Source organism: Castor canadensis, chromosome 2, assembly GCF_047511655.1.
Source record: "Castor canadensis chromosome 2, mCasCan1.hap1v2, whole genome shotgun sequence".
Taxonomy (NCBI): Eukaryota; Metazoa; Chordata; class Mammalia; order Rodentia; family Castoridae; genus Castor; species Castor canadensis.
In genome coordinates, this window is record NC_133387.1 from 199,215,440 (window position 1) to 199,237,041 (window position 21,602).

General features: G+C 35.9%; 1 protein-coding gene across 2 annotated transcripts in view; it reads right to left on the bottom strand.

Annotated features, from left to right (window-relative positions):
• The window catches only part of Cntn5 (contactin 5), a 1,105,069-nt gene that overhangs the window by 659,822 nt on the left and 423,645 nt on the right, over positions 1–21,602 (bottom strand). For both annotated transcript variants that reach the window (XM_074066853.1, XM_074066854.1), the window contains one exon: positions 21,300–21,421. In XM_074066853.1, coding sequence (XP_073922954.1) covers positions 21,300–21,354 — 55 coding nt within the window. In that variant the 5' untranslated portion in view covers positions 21,355–21,421. The remainder of the gene's footprint in view (positions 1–21,299; positions 21,422–21,602) is intronic.

Here is a 21,602-nt window from a genome sequence, read left to right on the forward strand (position 1 = left end):
CTTCTCACAACCTTTAGAAGGTGCTATGAATGCTCTCAGCACAACACCAAAACTCAGCAAGTAGTCAATTCTTATGAACTAATTACAGCAAGTATTCTGAAATCACATCAGGAGACTTCCTAATTGGTAACATTAAAATCCTTTGGTTTGTCTTGCATCCTGACTGGCTTTTTTACTCCCATGTAATTTGTAATACCATACATCTGGTCGTTTAGAAAACACTAGATCCTGAATTGTGCTCATTTTATTAAGTACTATGTGAAAAAAAGATTAAAATCTATGTCATCATAAAAGTTCAAGTACTGGAATGTAGGCTGGCCCATGCAATGGATACAAGTTTTCTGAAAATTTAGTTTTAAAATGAAAGCCTGAATTTTGTCATTGGGAACATATACTGTTAGTTATTTTCCCTAAAGTGGCAGGTTTACCTCTATATGAAGGAGAAGTGCTTTATGCATGGTTTTTATTTTGTCACACAAATTATTAAAACATGTACATCCAATAATAATGTTTTTATTGTTTCAGCAAGGACAATATTGAGACTGGATTTTAATTTTATTTGGTACTCTTTGTTGCTATTGTCATGTTTGAGGCATGGGTCCTACATTTTCTCATCATTACTTTTGCTTCACTATTGAAAATATCAAGACAGTAAAGAAAAATCAATAGCATTTTTGTATTATGGCTAACGTAGTTTGACTGGTGGCCCCTTGGAAGTATCTCTAAGACCTCGTGGTCTATGGCCCATGCCATGAGAACCTTGCACAGGGACATAGAGTAGTCAACATCAATGTGACTCAGTATGGCTAGGAGGAAACCCTGTGCAAATATTGAGCCAAGTGTAGGGCTGTATGTGCATGACCTGATAACATATCCTATATATCTTCTCCCCATAAGGGAGAACAGGGTTGAACTAATATGAAGAACTCAGTGTAGAACACTTGGTGCAGAAAACATGTCTTTCTTTGTAGTGCCTTCAACACCAATAAATAATTCTTTGATGTATTTTCTGAGATTAATTTTATGATTATGGCTATTACTCCTAGCCAAAAATAAATAAATGCAAAAGAAACCTTTTAGAAATTAATTACCCACCAAAAAATCTCTCAGAATGCACAATCATCTCTAAATATTTTAAAAGTAACAAATGAAGGATTGTCCAAACCTTGTTTTTAATACATGTGTATGGTAATTATATGATATTCCCACAGGCTCTTTCAAGCTCTCTGTTTTGTTCTATTTTATTTATCAATCTAGGAATATATTTTCTACAATGTCTCTCAATAGAAAAAAACTGCCACCACTCATGTTTTTTAATTAAATGAAAATCATAACATTCTGTAACAAACTACTGTATTGACATAATTTACAGCAAAATGCCTAGTAGAAACATAACTGTCATAATTTCTGCACTCAAATCTACTGGAAAGCATCTATTTGTTCCAGATTCTATGCTTTCTCCAAATGCTAAGATTCATCATTTGTAAGTCAACAAGTCACATACCCTCAATTTATTTTGCTAAATGTGAAGAGGCCTTTTGGAGCACATGGGTATGGAACATGAGTGCTTGGGGGAAAAGAAACAGACTTGAGTGAGAGTCTCTCAAATGTGCTGAGCAGAGGTCTAAAAGATGCTGCAGCAATTTTCTGCTTCAATGAGCTTTCCTTCCTTTCCATCTATCCAAATACCCCTAAAATTGTAACATCCTCTTAAGACTTGTCTTCTCCTAAAGATTTTGGTACAAATTACTTAAAATGTGTGACAGAGAGGGCTCCAGGAAAGATTTCTAATGAAATTGTGAATAATATAAGGAAGGTTCTATACTCTAGAGACCCCTGGCTTTTTTCCCCTCAGGTGGTTCAAGATTTGATCAGTCAGTTCAAAGGTCTGTGCAATGATCTAAATATTTGTGTCTTTCAAAAATTCATGTTGAAACTAGGGAAAGAATATTGAAGGCTGTAAGAGAGAAAAAACAAGTAACATACAAAGGTAAACCCATCAAAATCACAGCAGACTTCTCAACAGAAACATTAAAAGCAAGAAGAGCGTGGGGTGAGATTATCCGGGCACTGAATGAAAAAATAACTTCAACCCTAGGGTACTCTACCCAGCAAAACTATCATTCAAAATAGATGGAGCAATAAAAGTCTTCCATGATAAGCAGAAACTAAAACAATATGTGAGCCACCACTACAAAAGATTCTTCAAGGGATTCTACACACAGAAAGTGAAACGCAACTTAACCATGAAAAGACAGGCAGCACCAAACCACAGAAAAAGAAAAAGCAAGACAGTAGAGAGTAACCTCAACTTAGGTACACACAATCAAACCTTCAAACAACTAAGACAACTAAATGACAGGAATCACCACATACCTATCAGTACTAACGCTTAATGTTAACAGACTTAATTCACCCATCAAAAGGCACCGCTTGACAAAATGGATCAAAAAAGGAAGATCCAACAATTTGTTGCTTACAGGAGACCCATCTCACCGACAGAAATAAGCATAGGCTTAGGATGAAAGGCTGGAAGAAGATTTACCAAGCCAATGGCCCACAAAAACAGGCAGGAGTAGCAATACTTATCTCTGACAAAGTAGACTTCAAACCTACATTGATCAAATGAGATAAAGAAGGACATTCCATACTAATAAAAGGAGAAATACACCAAAAGGAAGTAATAATTATCAATCTGTATGCACCCAATGTCAACGCACCCAATTTCATCAAACATACCCTGAAGGACCTAAAAGCTATATTAACTCCAACACAGTGGTTGTGGAAGACTTTAACACTCCATTATCATCAATAGTTAGGTTATCCAAACAAAAAATCAATAAAGAAATCCTAGATCTAAAATATACAATAGATCAAATGGACCTACTTGATGTCTACAGAACATTTCATCCAACTTCTACACAATATACATTCTTCTCAGCAGCCCATGGAACCTTCTCCAAAATGATCATATCCTAGGGCACAAAGCAAGCCTCAGCAAATATAAGAAAATAGAAATTATACCATCCATACTATCAGATCACAATGCAGTGAAAGTAGAACTCAACAACAAAACTAAAGACAAAAAACATGCAAACAGCTGGAAACTAAATAACTCATTACTTAATGAACAATGGGTCACTGATGAAATAAAAGAGGAAACTAAAAAGTTCGTGGAAGTCAACGAAAATGAAAACACAACTTACCAGAACCTATGGGACATAGCAAAGGCAGTCCTGAGAGGAAAGTTTATAGCCATGAGTGCATATATTAAAAAAGACTGAAAGATCTCAAATCAATGACCTAATGAAACATCTCAAACTCCTAGAAAAACAAGAACAAGCAAATCCCAAAACAAATAGAAGGAGAGAAATAATAAAAATAAGAGCTGAAATCAATGAAATAGAAGCCCAAAACACCATACAAAGAATTAATGAAACAGAAAGTTGGTTCTTTGAAAAAATAAACAAGCCTCACAGACCACCAGCAAACCTGACTAAAATGAGGAGAGGAAAAAACCCAAATTAGTAGAATCAGGAATGCAAAAGGGAAGATAACAACAAACATCATGGAAGTCCAGGAAATCATCAGAGACTACTTTGAGAACCTATATGCAAATAAATTTGAAAATCTTAAAGAAATGGACAGATTTCTAGATACATATGATCATCCAAAACTGAACCAAGAGGAAATTAATCACCTGAATAGATCTATAACACAAAATGAAATTGAAGCAGCAATCAAGAGTCTCCCCAAAAAGAAAAGTCCAGGACCTGCTGGATTCTCTGCTGAATTCTATCAGACCTTTAAAGAAGAACTGACACCAACCCTCTTTAAACTGTTCCACGAAATAGAAAGGGAAGGAAAACTGCCAAACACATTTTATGAAGCCAGTATTACACTTATCCCAAAACCAGGCAAAGACACCTCCAAAAAGGAGAACTATAGGACAATCTCCTTAATGAACATTGATGCAAAAATCCTCAACAAAATAATGGCAAATCGAATTCAGCAACACATCAAAAAGATTATCCACCACGACCAGGTAGGCTTCATCCCAGGAATGCAGGGGTGGTTCAACATATGAAAATCAATAAACGTAATAAACCACATTAACAGAAGCAAAGACAAAAACCACTTGATCATCTCAATAGATGCAGAAAAAGCCTTTGATAAGATCCAACATCATTTCATGATAAAAGCTCTAAGAAAACTAGGAATAGAAGGAAAGTACCTCAGCATCATAAAAGCTATATATGACAAACCTACAGCCAGCATTGACCCAAGCCTTGTATGCACATATGAATGATAAAACAATAAAAAAAAGGCTTGTCTTCTCCTAAAGATTTTGGTGCAAATTACTTAAAACATGTGACAGAGAGGGCTCCAGGAAAGATTTCTAATGAAATTGTGAATAATATAAGGAAGGTTCTATACCCTAGACACCCCTGGCTTTTTTCCCCTCAGGTGGTTCAAGATTTGATCAGTCAGTCCAAAGGTCTGTGCAATGATCTAAATATTTGTGTCTTTCCAAAATTCATGTTGAATGTCTAACTACCAAAGTGATAGTATTGAGAGTTAGGGTCAATTAGGAGGTGATTATTTCACAAGGGCAGAGCACTCAGGCATGGCATTAAAACCCTTAAAAAGAGGGCACAGAGAGTGCCACTTTCCTCATTTCGTGATGTGAGTACACAGGAAGAAGGCATCATTTCTGAGAAAATGACTCTTATCAGGCACCAAATCTGCAGGTGACTTGATCTTGGATTTCTAGCTTCCAGAAATAGATTTCTCTTATTTCTAAGCTACCCAGTTTTTAATAGCAGTCTACACTCTAGAAGACCATTGAAGATGTTCATTCTTCTGGTTTATCCAGTGTTGATTGTTCACATCACTGGTCCTAGTAGCATTCAATCCTTTTTTACTGAAAACTGAAATCAATGAAGACTAAGGTTTTACATCAATAAAACAGGAATATCCAAGTATGAGCATTCATGATAGAGACTGAGAACTTTATCTTTCTCCAACTACTTCTTTAAACACCTGCCAGATATCTCTTCTTCTACCCTGGCTGAATTTCTCAATGGATTTCCAGCTGTCTATACTCTTAAAAGTATTGGATCAAGGTGTGGTTTAGCAATTAAGATTAAGTTTTAGCATATAGTCATTCCTTGGTACCCACAGGGATCATTTTCTGGCCATGGCAGATATTAAAATGTATGGAAAATCAAGTCTTTCATATAAAATGATACAAAATTGGCACACATTCTATGCACATTCTCCTGTATATTTTAAATCATTTCTGGATTACTGATGATATCTAATGTAATATAAACAATATAGCTTTTTAGGGAATGATGACAAGAAAAAGAGACTGCATATATTCACCATAGACAAGAAAGGTTTTCCTAACATTTTTTGAGCCACTGTTGGCTGAATGCATGGAGCAGAACCAGTGGATTAAAGGGTGACTGTAGTAATATATGTGGCCCTGTCTGAACAAAGTCTTCGATTTCTCATTCTTCCTCTTTCTTCATGACAGATCAGGCTCTGTTGCTAGGAGACTTAAAATAGGGCAAAATAAAGGCCTTTTTAAGCTTTTCACCTTTGTTTATCTCCCTTCTTTTCTCTTGATGACTCTTTCAGGTGATTTTAGAAAGATAGTTGACCATCACAATTTGACTGTGGTCAATGGGACTCTGTGTATGGAATTTGCCCAACTGCTGATTTTTGAGTGGGACGCACATGCTGGGTCTTTAAAGTTCCTTCTAATCTACACTGCTGCCCAGTTCCCAGACATGGCAATCCTACCCTGATTGAAGTCATATATTGATGCTTTCCTACCTGTTCTAGCTACAAGGAGCCTGCTGTGGTTTTTATATTGCTTGCATGTGTTCCTTAAAAGCTGGCATATCAGAAGTTTGGTCCCTAGTGTGGTGGTGTGGAGAAGTAGAACCTCTAAGAGGTGGGATGCAGTGGAAGATAACTGAGCCATGGCGATAACCTCAAACAGGATTAATGCTTGTCTTGTGAAGTTAGTTCTTGGGATAGCAAGTTGGTATAAAGGCCACCCCATACACCTGACACCTCCAGTATAAAGCTGGTTCCCTTTCCAGTTCTCTACCAAATTGTGACCCAGTTGGGAGCCTGACACTAGTGTGCCATATTCCTGGACCCTGGACCTACTAGCTGAGTATGTCACTTGTCTTTATAAAACACTCAGCCTTGAGCATTTTGCTATAGCAATCAGGTCTGCACTCTAGTCTCCCTCCTCTTCTGAGTCACCTCTTCCTGTCAAGTGGCATTTGCTAGAATTCATCAAGATGACTCAAACCTGGTCACCTCTGCAACATCAACTTCTGTCCTGCAGAAAGTTCACGACACTTTGGCTTCTAACTGCTCAAACTTAGTGCATTCCGTGGTGCCTTTAAATAGTTTTTTGTGGTACTGGAGTTTGAACTCCGGGCTTCACAGTTGATAGACAGGCACTTTATCACTTGAGCGACATCCTCACCCGCGCTACCTTTAAATCCTATTCTGCTTCAAGGGTGGCTGTTATTGACCTCCTAACTTCAGGAAATGGGAGCTAGTATCTATTCTCTTATACTAATATGTCAGCAGCCCCTCAAATCTATAAGAAGCATCTCAGGTTTTCTTGAGATTGTTCTAGGGTGTTCTGCTTATCACGACTGAGTTCCTGTCACATATCGGGCATTCAGTGATGGAGGGAGAAGCCCTTCCCTTCTTCCTGCAGACATGTCAATCAACACATACAATTCCTCTGGAGCTTCCTCCTTGGCTGCAGGAATGTCTCCCCCTTTGTGAGGAAATAGCAATCTCAGACAATTGCCATCAGCTTCACACATTTTGGTGACTTATCTTCATCTCTTAGCTTTATTTAAATTTTGAATTGTCTGACTAGGCAGGACCATATTTGATATATTTTAGCAAATACTAAAAATATAAATAGACTTATGACATAAATACTTATGTCATAAGTCTAGCATATTCTTTCAAATGGGTGGACATTTAATGTCTGTTGTTATTAACTTTAGAGCGTTGATAAAGCTCTAAGATGACAGGAAAAGAATATTAAATATTGAAAGAGGATTAAAGAAGATAACCTACAATATGAAGGAAGTGATGGCTTCCCCAGGACTCACAATTCATGACAAAGTTGAAACTTGTATGTAACCCTCCTAAGTCTAATCTGTTTTTCCACACATATGCCATTGTGGATGTTGAAAGGAATAATTTCTGTGTTGCTTATTAGGAAAGTATATTTCAGACAAAGTTCTGACCGTACAGAATAGCTTTTCAGAATGGAGTCATCTCAGCTCTTACAGAGATCATTTTATAATCAAGTCCATGTTTTTACTTCCAAAAACCTTTCATTGGATAGAAACCAAAAAGTTAGATTCCTGCTTACTTATGCTTCACAAAACACACACACACCACACGCACACCACACACACACAAAACACACATACACACATAGAAAACACACACATACAGCACACACAGCACACACACATTCTAGTGTACTCACTTTTCTACCCAACTCATTGCATTTTTTGACTATCACAACTCTATCTTAAATTCAATTTTCTATCATGTTTTACCATGTTTACTCTCAAAACATTCTCCTTTTTTTAGCTTTGCTTTATTTTTTAGTGTTGTCTCTGCTATTCTCCCACATGCTGGCTCAAAACAGACAGAAACATCCATTTTTTCTCTTTTCTTTTATTCATCAGACCAAAAAGGTGTCAGGTCCATTGGATGCACCCAATGCATTTATTTGTTCTGTTCTCAGATCTACCTATAATCAATCATCATTGTCTAATTTTGTGATCTGTTATAAAAATTTGATATTATTAAAAATTAACAATAAAATAAAACACTTACCACTACTTTTAAAGACTGATTTATAGAATCCAGATCAAAACATTGAAGGGGTATTTTGCAATTTTTTGTGCAAAGTCTATGATGCTGAAATTATCTTCACACAATGATCCTTCATCCAGATTGAATTTTCTTTACAGAGAATTGACAAAATCTGGAGATGGAGTTGATGCTAACTGAGCAAGTCTATCTGCACAGAATGATCATCTTATTAGGCTAATAACCTCTCCCCTTGTTTTCTGTAGCTTCTACTGGTTTTGAATTTTTAAGCTAAGTCTAAACTGCTTATGTATGATAAACTTTAGTTATTTAGGATAGCAGTTGTGTGTAGTACTAACCCTTGGGAATTTTGTATTTTGAGCTGAGATTCCTAGCTACAGGCCATATGATTCTCTATTGCCATGGGAACTGAGAGGCATTTGCACCTCACTAGTGAGCAGAATAATGAAAATGATAGTCATATATAGTACATGAAGAAAAAAAGATTACTGTCTTCTCATTCTTTATATCTTGCCACGTACAATTATAGCTGCTGTTACAGAATCAGCAAAGCCTAACAATGTCCCAAATAAACAAAACAATTTGAAATAAATAAAGAAATTACTGTCAGTCTATATATAAGAGAAAGATGTGTCAAATTACTCTTTGGAAGTATAACAAAGATATTTACCCAAATTCCACTATGATAAACCTTTTGCCTGCCTATCGGAGACATTTGTATCTTGCAGTTCTCAATCTTTTCCCCATTGGCTTATACCAAGCAACAATCATTTTAGTCAGAGAAGACGTTGAAAGAGAAGGAAGAGTCCCCTGATTTTTGGTCAATAATTGCTATTACTATTTGATGAGTCACTAATTTAATTCTTATCTCAGTCATCTCTGCTGTGACACGACTTCAAGGATTTTCACTGCTTTGTTTTCCCTCCCGTGAATACGTTTATAATTATCTATGCTCCTATGATGTGATTGAGCCTGGAACTGAACACAACATGACAGTCATTCTTAGCAAGGGAAATGCAAGGCAGAACTCACCTGTCCCTTACCCTAGGAATTGCAAATTCAGCAGAATCATGTGAGGACTTTTGGGGTAGGCACATGCCAATACTGACTCATAATGAAATTGATAAATAGTCTTTGAATGCCTATAGATCTAAATTGCTAATGTTGCTTTCTCGCTGTAAAACTACTGAAATAGCATGATGGTCCTGCTCTGTGTTTCCATTCTTGTCCAAGCGCTAGAGTCTGTCCTGCATAAGTAGTAGAAGTGATGTCTTAATGTGCTGTGGAATGACATCTCTTCACTGCTCAAATGTGATCTGGACACTGCCTACCTCTTCACACCACCAGCTATCAGTCTTCTTGTCAGACTCTCTCTTCATGTATGTGGGATCTTCTTTCTTCTTTTGCTTATTTATTTATATTTTTGGTAGTCCTAGAGTTGGAACTCAGGGCCTCTATTTTCTAGGCAGGTGACCTATCACTTGAGCCATGCCTCCAGCCCTCACTTTTCTATGCTTTAGTTATTTTTTAGATAATGTCCTGTGCTTTTTGTCCAAGGAAAACCTGAACCACAGTTCTCCCAATCTCCACCTGCCAGGTAGCTGGAATTACCAGCCTTTGCCACCATGTACAGCTCCTGAAGATTTTTTAATTTATGTCATCATAATTTGTGATGGGAATATTTCCAGGTGCTTTTTATTCTGCTAATCTTTTTTCTCCAGCACAATATTTTCTCCTACATGAATCTCTTTGTAGTTACAAAAAATTTTAGAGGAAAGACTGAACCATAAAAGAAACAAATATTGCTTGTTGAGTTTTATAAAATCCCATTCTAAAGAATAGTCATTTCCTTCAGGGTTATTCTGGAACAAATAAGAATCCTGGGGAAAGGCTGAAATAGTTCTTTCTAAATTTAGGTATTAAATAAAAATAGCTCTAGGCCAGCAAAGGCACTGACAGCCAGCGAACCTTTCTGAATTATCGCAGAGGAGCAATTAGAAAGTCACACAGCCTGATGTCTTCTTAGACACTTTAGAGCATCTTGAAACAAATCATGCCTACTTAATACAAATCTGGTGACATGGGGCTGAGCAGCCTGGTTGAAGGCACTAACAATTCAAATATTTTACCTTTTATTCGCTTTGTCTTTACTTATTCTTTTTCTTTTCTAACAATTCATTATTTTCACAATGCACTAAACTAACCTAAGATAATTGCTGCTGCTTTAACCCAGGAAATAAGAATATCTAAAGAAGTTGAAAAGCATCAGGTGATCGGATTAGAGACAGGTTATAGAATTCAGAATTGTTCATCCTATCTTAGTCTTCTCTTAGTAGGAAGTATTACAACTATAAACATAGCTTAAATCCCTATTGAACATAAAAAGGGTCTAACAAGTACATCTTTCTTTACATTCATTTTTAACAAATAGCCCATACTCTATATCAAGCACTTTGCTAGGTCATGTATCCAAACATCAAATGGAACAGAAATCGTCTCTGCCCTTGTAGAGCAGATAGTGTTGTAATTCTATATAAACATACAAAAATCACAATTGTTTAACTACGATATAAGAACTTTTATAAATGTCACAATGTACCACCAGCAAAATATGATAATAAAAAATTCACAATTGTGAAATATGCAACTGTTATAAATAAAAAGATAATCACTTAAAAACATCTTTAGTCCTAATCTGAACAATTTTTTTTCTTTTCTCTTATTACATTATTGTTACATTGGGAATACAATGTGACTTTTACAAAAGTTCTTACAATATATCATAGTTGAAATCAGCCCCTCTAATATGAACAATTCTGATGGCTGCAGCTTGCCTTGCACTGTTCTAGACATAACCCCAGAGGTCAAGGCCAGGGGGCAAGCAGTTACCAACCCAAAAATCATCACTGAGGATAACTAACCTTCTCTGACATTGCTAAAGACATGATGAGAATTTGGGAAATACTCTTTTCCAAATGCTAGAGAGAAAAATACTGTGCTTGATGGCTTTATCCAACAAAGGTCACCAAAAATCAAGGTTGAGAAAGTTTTAAGAAATCTGTGGTTTACTTGTTTAATGGTTAGAAAATAGTATTTTTACAAAACTAATATAGACAGAAAACAAGATAGCAGTTAATTGTTTAACATTCTCACTGCTAAACATGGTTTATTTATACATGATAAATTATTAGTACTTGGGTCTCCAAAAAAAAGAAAACATATACAATTTGTTTAAAACTTTGTTGAAGAAGAGCAGGAATTTTTTACTGCATTTCTTCTGTATCTCTATTTTCTCAGCTTGCTTTGGGAGCACTACAGATGTAATTTTCTATCTACTTTACATGCAGAATACACCTGCATTTAAACCAATGAGGTACAGAAAAGAACCTTTTTTCTTGCTGACAAATTGCTCAAATGATCACACAAGGCAGGTCCTCAGATGCTTATGGAAAGCAATAAAACTATCTCTAACAGTACTAGGTATGTTTTACATTAGTACTGCTGTAGCTAAAGCTTAGCTTTGCTGAAAAATTAATTTTATAACATTCATTCACAATGACATGTCACAGAATAAATTTTTGAGCATTATTTTGAAGAAAATCATTGTATGATTTCTTGTGTATCAACAACTATTTATTATTGTTGACAATAATGATGCCAGACAGTCAGTCCAGCTTAAGGGACATGAGATAACTTTTGTGGTATTTTCTAGATTACAAAACACTTTGATGTTCATTGCCTAATCCTTAGGCAATGCACCAAGTGGAAAATATTTTTCCAATAAACTTTTTTTAATGTCAAAGAAACAACACTTCTCTGACCTAAGCTAATTCTCTAATCTCCAATACTCAGACACGTATTTGCCACCATTTCTCTAGGATAGTAGATGGTTTTATTTTATATCACCTCAGGAATTACTGACAGTTATACCTTTTAATATTTTCATTGCCTTTAAGATAAAAATAACAAAACTCACTAAATTCAGGTGACGCAACCTTCACTCCCACCTTTACCATGCTGATAAGGAGAAATTAAAGTGTTTTCTGATTAATTACACGTCTAAGCTGCCAGTGCACAGCTGATTAGAGTCAACTGGGTTCCCACACTGAGGCAGTCTCCATTACTATCCTGACTTCCTGGGGGACCTATGTATTGTGCAATCCATAACTTTAAAATGATCAGGAAGGAGCCATTTTCCATTTCTCTTCCTCAAGTGCAATAGGCCAGTCGGAATTAATATCGTCAGGTCACACTTTTGTTTTCATTTTCCTTTATAAGTTCAGAGGCAGCACTAAATGGCAGTGACAAAGTCCTATGTGATTTCTCCCACTGCCACCATGAGGGAGAGTATTTGTATAAGCTTATCAACGACAGACACTCTCTGTTTAGTAGTATATCATCTGCTTGGCAGAGGAACAAACTGTCACTTTTTCAATAAAATGGATTCATCCCAATGGAGGAGAATGGGGTCAAAATACAGGGAGAAATGCTTTATCTGTTGTTATTATTTTTGAAGCAATGTAGCTTACCTCAGAAGCATCTGAAAGTAACCTGCAAGAAAGTGATTATACATACCTGTGTGAGTATAGGAGGAAGGTCATTGTAGCTCAGATCAACTGGGTTTCCTCTCTTGTCTCACCCTCATGCTGTCTGGCTTGTTAAATCACTGCTATCAGATGCAGCCCGCACATTATAACTCTACTAGTTGCTATCCATGAGACAAAGAGCACCTCCCAAGCTTCATCCCTATTGTGAACAAACTATGTTTTACTTGCCTAATTTCCAAAAGTTGGACCACAAAATCTCTTATTTCTAATTCTAAGATTTAAAAATTTAGTCAGGCAACTTTTTTCAATTTAGGAGAGATGTAAATAACCCAAGTTTTAATAAACCTACTCAAATAGGTTATTATTCTTAGTGAGCTATAACTTTCGATAGAAATACATAATAGTTTCAGGATGTTGACAAAATATGCCAGCACTAGAAGTGCAAAAGAAATGCTTTCTTTCAAAAATCTCCAACTCAGTGAGAGAATGTTATTGAGAGTGCTTTTTTAAGCTCAGCTAATAATAGCTACTTTCTAACTTACTCACACAATAAATATTGTTTTAGTGACACATTCCACATGCACTAAGCCCCTATCTCCACCTCCCAGGCAGCTGTTATCCCAGTTCCTTAACACCAGTCTGGAAGAAGTCAGACCCATTCATGTCAATCACTCCATCCCATGTACCTAAACCCTGTCCCGGAAATCTTGCTTAATTGCCTGGCCTCTGCTGCTCTCTTGATTTTCTAGCTCGATTCTTACTTATTCTTTCCGGCTTAATTAAGCGCATAACAAAATATGTAACAATTGTGTGACATTAGCCAAACCTTGTAGAGACACAAAACACAGTAAAGGGAACAGAGATGAAAGTGACCTTGGTGATCCTTGTGCAAGCTAACCAGTCAAAAGCACTTTGCTCACAGAGCCGCTCCTCTTGAAGGCCCCAGAGTCATGGTTACTAAGCTTCATCATTCTGCAAAACATGGCAGGTGCTGGATATGTCTTCCTACCTATTACTCCAGTAAAGAACAACTTCCACTTCACAAAAAGCAGCCTATTTATAATAAATACTATTGCCATGCACCTCTGCAATGTTAGATAGTGATAAAGGAATTAGAGCGAATCCTAGCTGCAGTTGAAAAGGATTATGGTGACTGAGAAACCCATTGGGTGGGTTATTTGTCATAACACAGAGGTCAACTTAAACTTTTTATTTCAGTGTTGTTCTTTTAAACATGGAGACTGAATGAAAAGCAACTCAACAAAGAGCTGACATATGGCAAGAAAGTTGCTTATAAATTCAAAATAGTTAAAGGGCGAATCGCCTTGTCATTCTCAGTTGTTTCTTTCCTCCTCACATACTTGGAGAATGACATTTCTTGAAAGAGTCAGTGTTAAAGTGAACAGTAACATGGACTTTTACACAGTAGGGTTAAAATTTCAATGCTCTTGGGTATAGTAAGCATGATTCCCCCTGAAAATAATTTTAAATCTGCTTTTATCACTTATTGACATAAATTAATTTCAGATTGATGAAAATAATGTACTGGTTTTTAACATTTTTAAGCTCAGGTAATAAGTTTGGTCACAATTCTCTTGCTGCTACTATATATAAAAGAAGAATATAGAGGAATATTCAGTATTCTTGTAAATATAAAAATAATTTTTACTGTTTGCATATGAAATAACTACTAAAATATACATGTGGCAGAACTGAAAATGGGTTTTCTAAAAAAATTGCTGAACGCACACTCTTTGTAACATGCTTCCATAGTTGTCCTCTTCACGAGCTTGAATCTCTTTTTCCACCACTTGAGTCTGGCTTTGCCTCATGGGATTTTCTTTGGTCAAAGAGGCATTAGACAATAACACACAGGCTCGTAAAGCTCTTGTAGAGGCAGTGGGCTTTGCCTTTTCTGTTGCTGTACCTGGGAGCCCTGAAACCACAACCACCCGCCGGATGATCAGAGCTGTGACCACCTCACTCCAACTGCCTTGGATGACAATCGCCAGCCATGTGAGTGAAGTCAGACCAGCCCATCCAGTCTTGCCCCTACCAACTTGAAGGGGGCTATGGAGATTCGATAAGCCTCTCCACACCAGAAGAACCAACACAGTGGCCCCCAGAATATTGCAAAAGAATACACATGCTCTTTTATTTTAAGCAAATAAATTTGGGATGATTTGCTATTCTGCAGCAGTGATTTGTATATAACTAATGCACTATACAATCTTCATGTACATTGGGCACTGTGCATGGATAGACTAAATTTCTACAAACAGTAATTTTTTCCAGTCTTAAAATATACATCTACAAAAGTACAGACACATGCAGTTCTTCCCAAAATGTTGTCTTTTGGAAGTTACCTGTCATTCTTTCTCTTTCCCTTTCTCTTCATGGTGAAAAAAGGGAGTTACCTGTCATTCTTTCTCTTTCCCTTTCTCTTCATGGTGAAAAAAGGGAGATACCTAATGCGTGTAAATTTCTCTTACAAAAGGGCAATTGTGTAAAGCCACACCTATGCCTCCAGTTTCTCAAAATAATCACTACAAATTAATCAAAATGTTAAAGAGCAAATTTTGAGGTGGTACATTCTGGTCTTACAGAGCCATATTTTTGGTTGGGGTGTTCTGAGTCCCATCATTACCATAGTATTTCCCTATTTTAAGTATATATTTAGTTGTCATTCTCCTTAACCACCTTTTCTTTTCTGTCACAATTTCCCCAACTTCATTTTTGATAACCTTGAAAGTTTTGCAGAAGACTAGTCAGGTGCTTTACGTAATGCCTCTTAGTTGAGATTTTTCCAATGTCAACTCACCCAATTTCATCAAACATACCCTGAAGGACCTAAAAGCATATATTAACGCCAACACAGTGGTTGTGGGAGACTTTAACACCCCATTATCATCAATAGATAGGTCATCCAAACAAAAACTCAATAAAGAAATCCAAGAGCTAAAATATACAATAGATCAAATGGACCTACTTGATGTCTACAGAACATTTCATCCAACTTCTACACAATATACATTCTTCTCAGCAGCCCATGGAACCTTCTCCAAAATAGATCATATCCTAGGGCACAAAGCAAGCCTCAGCAAATATAAGAAAATAGAAATTATACCATGCATTTTACCTGATCACAATGCAATAAAACTAGAAATCAACAACAAAAGTAAAGACAAAAAACATACTACAGCTGGAAACTGAGTAACTCATTGCTTAATGAACAATGGGTCACTGATGAAATAAAAGAGGAAATTAAAAATTTCCTGGAAGTCAATGAAAATGAAAATACAACCTACTGGAACCTATGGGATACAGCAAAGGCAGTCCTGAGAGGAAAGTTTATAGCCATGAGTGCATATATTAAAAAGACTGAAAGATCTCAAATCAATGACCTAATGATACACCTCAAACTCCTAGAAAAACAAGAACAAGCAAATTCCAAAACAAAAGGAGGAGAGAAATAATAAAAATAAGAGCTGAAATCAATGAAATAGAAACCAAAAAAAAAAAATACAAAGAATTAATGAAACAAAAAGTTGGTTCTTTGAAAAAATAAACAAGATCAGCAGACCCCTGGCAAACCTGACTAAAATGAGGAGAGAAAAAAGCCCAAATTAGTAGAATTAGGAATGCAAAAAGGGAGATAACAACAAACACCATGGAAGTCCAGGAAATCATCAGAGACTACTTCGAGAACCTATATTCAAATAAATTCGAAAATCTTAAAGAAATGGACAGATTTCTAGATACATATGATCATCCAAAACTGAACCAAGAGGATGTTAATCACCTGAATAGATCTATAACACAAAATGAAATTGAAGCAGCAATCAAGAGTCTGCCCAAAAAGAAAAGTCCAGGACCTGATGGATTCTCTGATGAATTCTATCAGACCTTTAATAAAGAATTGACATCAACCCTCCTTAAACTGTTCCACGAAATAGAAAGGGAAGGAAAACTGCCAAACACATTTTATGAAGCCAGTATTACACTTATCCCAAAACCAGGCAAAGACACCTCCAAAAAGGAGAACTGTAGGCCAATCTCCTTAATGAACATTGATGCAAAAATCCTCAACAAAATAATGGCAAACCGAATTCAACAACACATCAAAAAGATTATTCACCATGACCAAGTAGGCTTCATCCCAGGGATGCAGGGGTGGTTCAACATATGAAAATCAATAAACATAATAAACCACATTAACAGAAGCAAAGACAAAAACCACTTGATCATCTCAATAGATGCAGAAAAAGCCTTTGATAAGATCCAACATCATTTCATGATAAAAGCTCTAAGAAAACTAGGAATAGAAGGGAAGTACCTCAACATTATAAAAGCTATATATGACAAACCTACAGCCAGCATTATACTTAATGGAGAAAAACTGAAACCATTCCAATGACTTTTTTATGGTTTATCTGGGGCCACAGAGACAAGGTACCATTCTCCTCACACTTACCAAGGGTCAATACTGTCAACTGAGCTATCTCTGCTACCATTGGCTTTGATCAGCCCTCAGCAGAGGCAGTGTCAACCATACTCAAGCATTGGAAAATTACTTTCTATCCTCTTTTCCATGTTATACTCCCATACACCACACTCACATAGTGACATTTTTTGCCTTCCCAGAATATCAAGGCAGTGATTCTTATAGAATATAAGACAGAATAGATGTAGAGTAGAGAGAGTAGAGAGAAGAGAACATACCATATTTAGGATAGTTTCTTTTAATTAGCAATACAAATTTAGGAATCACCTGTGTGTTCATGCAACTTGTAACTCATTCTTTATCACACAATAGTATTCCATTATTTGGGTGTCCACAGTGTGTTCATCCATTCACTTACTGAAGGACACCTTTGTTACGGTTTCCCATTTGTGGTTATCATTAATAATTTTTCTGTAAATATTGGTGGGCAGGTTTTTATATTGACACAAAGTGGGCCTTTTTCCTTTTTGATTGGTATGTAATAATTGTGCATAGTTTTAAATTAGTAAGAAAAATGCCTAGGAATTAAACTGCTCAATCATATAGTGAGACTGTCTAGCTTTATAAGGAACAGCCAAACGATCTGCAGAGCGGCCATATGTCCACCATTGGTGAATGAAGCAGCTATGCATCTGGCGCCATCATTTGGCATTGTTTTTATTCATTTTTATTCTTTGGAATTTCAGCCATTTTGATATGTGTGGTGGATTGTGTGTACTTTTAATACTAGAATGTAACCCTGTGAAACTCACCAACCTTTCACCACTCTGGGAAGCCACTTTTGAAACACAGGGTTGTACTGTGTAAGAGTTCTTTTATCTTTCTTAGTTAAACAAAGTCAATTTAAAACTGAGTAAATAAACAGATATGGAATAAATTCTGTGTATTCTCTTGTTTCTTAGTCAACTTTGTTGATTCAAGCAGAAGCAACTACAATGTGCTCAGAACATATGCTCTAATTATCTCCACTTTCTATAATCATAAGCAACTCAGTTTCCCAAATAGTCCCTATGATGTGATCCTCATATATAGCTTAAAATAAATAGCAAATAAGCTAAAGAAAAAAATACCAAGTAATACAATAGTGAAGCAAATATTAAATGTGAGTATTGGACGAGTAACCAAAGCAGAATGGAGGTTGTAGCTCCAGAATGATGACAAAATGGAAGGATGGAGGCGAGAAGTTGAAGGTAATCATCCATGAATACTGATCCTTCTGAGTGTAAGTAGATTTTATTTAAGTAGCTATCTACAGAAGGGCTGACATTAATCTGTTTTAAAAATAACTGTATTTTCCCTATTAAATTCAAATATGATTGAATGTTAGATCCATGAAGTAATTATAACTGCCCATTGTTTTCAACCTGATACTGTGCGAACTGGAATCTGAGACATCAGGGACCCCTCTAGGCTGAGTCTGTTTTGCATTCATTACCACAATGTAACATCTCTTTTGGCGTGACTGCATACTTGGTAAAATAATGTTAGACCAATTCAAGGGTGGGAACTTGGGATGGTATTACAGATCACCACCCTCCCTCCATTAGCATATCACATTTGCAAAGAAAAACCCTGGACAGCCTGTTGAAGTGAAAGAAAACATTCTATGGAACATACTAGAACGAGAACAGGCCCTATGTGCTTTTTCATTCAAACCTCACTGTTCATTTTTTGTTTCATCTTGCAATCCTACCTCTACCCCATCAGTTAGCTTACGAGTTTAAACAGAAAATGATATTTAGAAGATAAAAGCCAAGTAGATCAGCAGAGAAGATGGTGAGACTATGCAGAGAGGGAAGAACATAAGATAGAATGAAATATCTGGAGACTCTTCATTTCTTTTTCCAAGTAACCATAATATTGATGAACCAAGATTTTCATTTAAATTTTAATGTCTTTGAAATTACTCACCTGTCCATGTTGTCACAGATGTCTCTAGCAATATTTTATAAAGGTCTCATCCTGCCTTTTATGTCTCTTATTAAGCTTAATTTCTCTGTAAGCAGTGTTCAATGTATAGTACTAATGATAAATAAGTCATTGTTTAGTTTGTTGTTTTACAGTTATTTAATGGCTAGTACTGTAATAAGAGGCTTTTGGATAGCTCTTAAAAGCATTCAGATGCATTCATGCATATTTAGATATTATATCTCTATACATTCAACTTATGACTGAAATATTAAATTTATCTGTGCACATAGAGAACATACTTCAGATTTCAAATAAGGTTTTGGAGCACAATCTGACTGAAAATTGAGGGTTATCTTTTGGTTTTCAGGAATAATTACACGTTCTTCATGGTTGAAATTACTTCACAAATAATAAGCCATCTATAAAATCTAAAGAGTGAACTGTGACATACAAATATGCTTCAAGTAATTCTGCAAGGAAATTATATTCACTTCTATCTGGGATTGTTCTTCTAGCTTCCATTTTTGTAAACAATCTGCAGTTTTCTTCATGATACACAATTAATATAGGAAATGTTAGCTTGTATGGAACAATGAGCTTTAGCATAGTCAATTGAATATGACAATATAGCATGACATCAAACTCAAGGCTGTTTGTGACCACAAGTAAAATACAAGCTCTCTTTTTATATGGTTATATATTCTATATCATTCACATTTTCATACATACACATGATATATTATTGTATATATATGAATGCATATGTCACCTATGTGTTTGTATTCAGTATGTGCATAAATAACGGAATGACCAAATACACCAAAATAAATATCATAGTGTTTTAAAAAATTTTATCTACTATACTTAACCACATGAAAATATGATTATAAATAAAAACAATCATTTTTTCTACAATTAGCAGCAAGTTACACTTTTTCAAAACTCTGTCACATATTTCTTAAATTTTACTTGGAGTGCATGTACAGAGTTAAACCTAATCCAGCTGTATTCATTATTTGTATATACCCCCTTAAATTAAAGCAAATAAGCTCCTTCATGTTGCTATGATATTGGTGCTTCAAAAACCAAACTGCTTGTGCAGAATAAAATATCTCATTTTGGATCCAAGATACAGAGCAAAATGATAATAACAACAAAGTCAGAGAACCTGAGATAAGTCTAGGAAAAAATATGTTGTGTTATTGATGCCTTTTAAAATGTCACATATGTGCCAGACACCAACACTCTCTCACACACATCTGTCATAAAGCCAATGTGGTTCGTATTTTATATGGTGAAATTTAGCATTGTAATGAGATAATTTTCATAATTAATTGCTATATATTATATATATATATTATATATAAACATGTACTATATGTATGTATATATATATATATATATATATATATATATATATATAATCTAAACAGTGATTTAGATTGTAGGTGGAGTTCAATGAGGTGCATACTTGTTTTACTAATATTTATAATCCAGTTTTGAAGGGAGCACTGTTTTTTCACTGCCTCCCTTGTTAGAATGAGTTCTTTCTCTGTCTCTCTCTCTGTCTCTGTCTCTCTCTCTCACTCCTGGCTATTATTGAACCTAACTGTGTTTAACTGGGGGCGACTGGAAATTCAGAAAAGACACAGGATAGACAGACAGACAGAAAGTAGGGTCAGATGTGTTAGGTGCTCTGGTGGAGACCCCCAACCCTCATTGCTTCTTTTCTCTATCTTTATTCTTTAAGGCCTTACTCCTTGCAGTTCTTTAAAACTTTGCTTAAAACCTCTTTCCTGACACTCGCACTGTCCCATGTTTTCTCTTCATTTATCTTTAGCTTAATCGCTCTTAAAGTCTTTTGCCCCCAGGCTTGCAGCTTTTCTTTAGCATTCTCTCTTTAGCTTTCTTAAAGCCTTGGTGCTCAGACTTGCAAAGTCTCGGTTCTCTATCTTGCGCTGTCCCATGTTCTCTTTGGCTTTTCTTTAGCTTCTAAGGCCTATGTTAAAGTTCTTTCTTTGGCCTATGTTAAAGTTCTCAGTGCAGACTTTCTATCAACCCCTCTGTAGCCATTCTTTTCCCTTCAGAAATTTCCCTTTAGCAATTCTTTTCCCTTCGGTACTTCTTTTCCCTTCAAAAAGCTTCCCACACCAAAAAGCCCAAAGTAAAAGCCAAAGGCAGAAAGCAAAAAGCCCCCATCCCTCCTTCGAGACCTTTTATACCCAGTGGTAAAAAGGGTGGAGAGTTCTTACAGGCTCTGCTCTCCACACATTTTATTATCTTGAATGGGTGGAACTTTTTGTAATGCTGACATAGGTTAAAGGGTTATTTGGTCATTATTTTTTGAGCTGTATAAACATTGTCATGGCATTTTGTAATGTATTAATTAATTAATGAGTACTTAGAAAACCCAACATTTAGGTTGGCATTTTTACCTGAAATACACCAGGTGACTGACAGAAACAGGATTGGTTTCCAAGAGGCAGCCATCCTTGGTCCCTGGAATCTTCTGTGTCCCACTATGGTTATCAGCACTGATGTTCCTTCATTAAAGTTCCTGTTGAGATTAATAACAGTTTTCAAAAAGGGATAAGATAAGCAAAAGAGCAAACCAGGGCAAAAATTTCCTGATATCCTAATAAATAACTTTTAGGGCAAAGGTCAGATAAATATACACTTGTGTATTCACAAAAGTAATATAATTTGTGTTTCAGTTTAGAATGTATGACACAAAAACG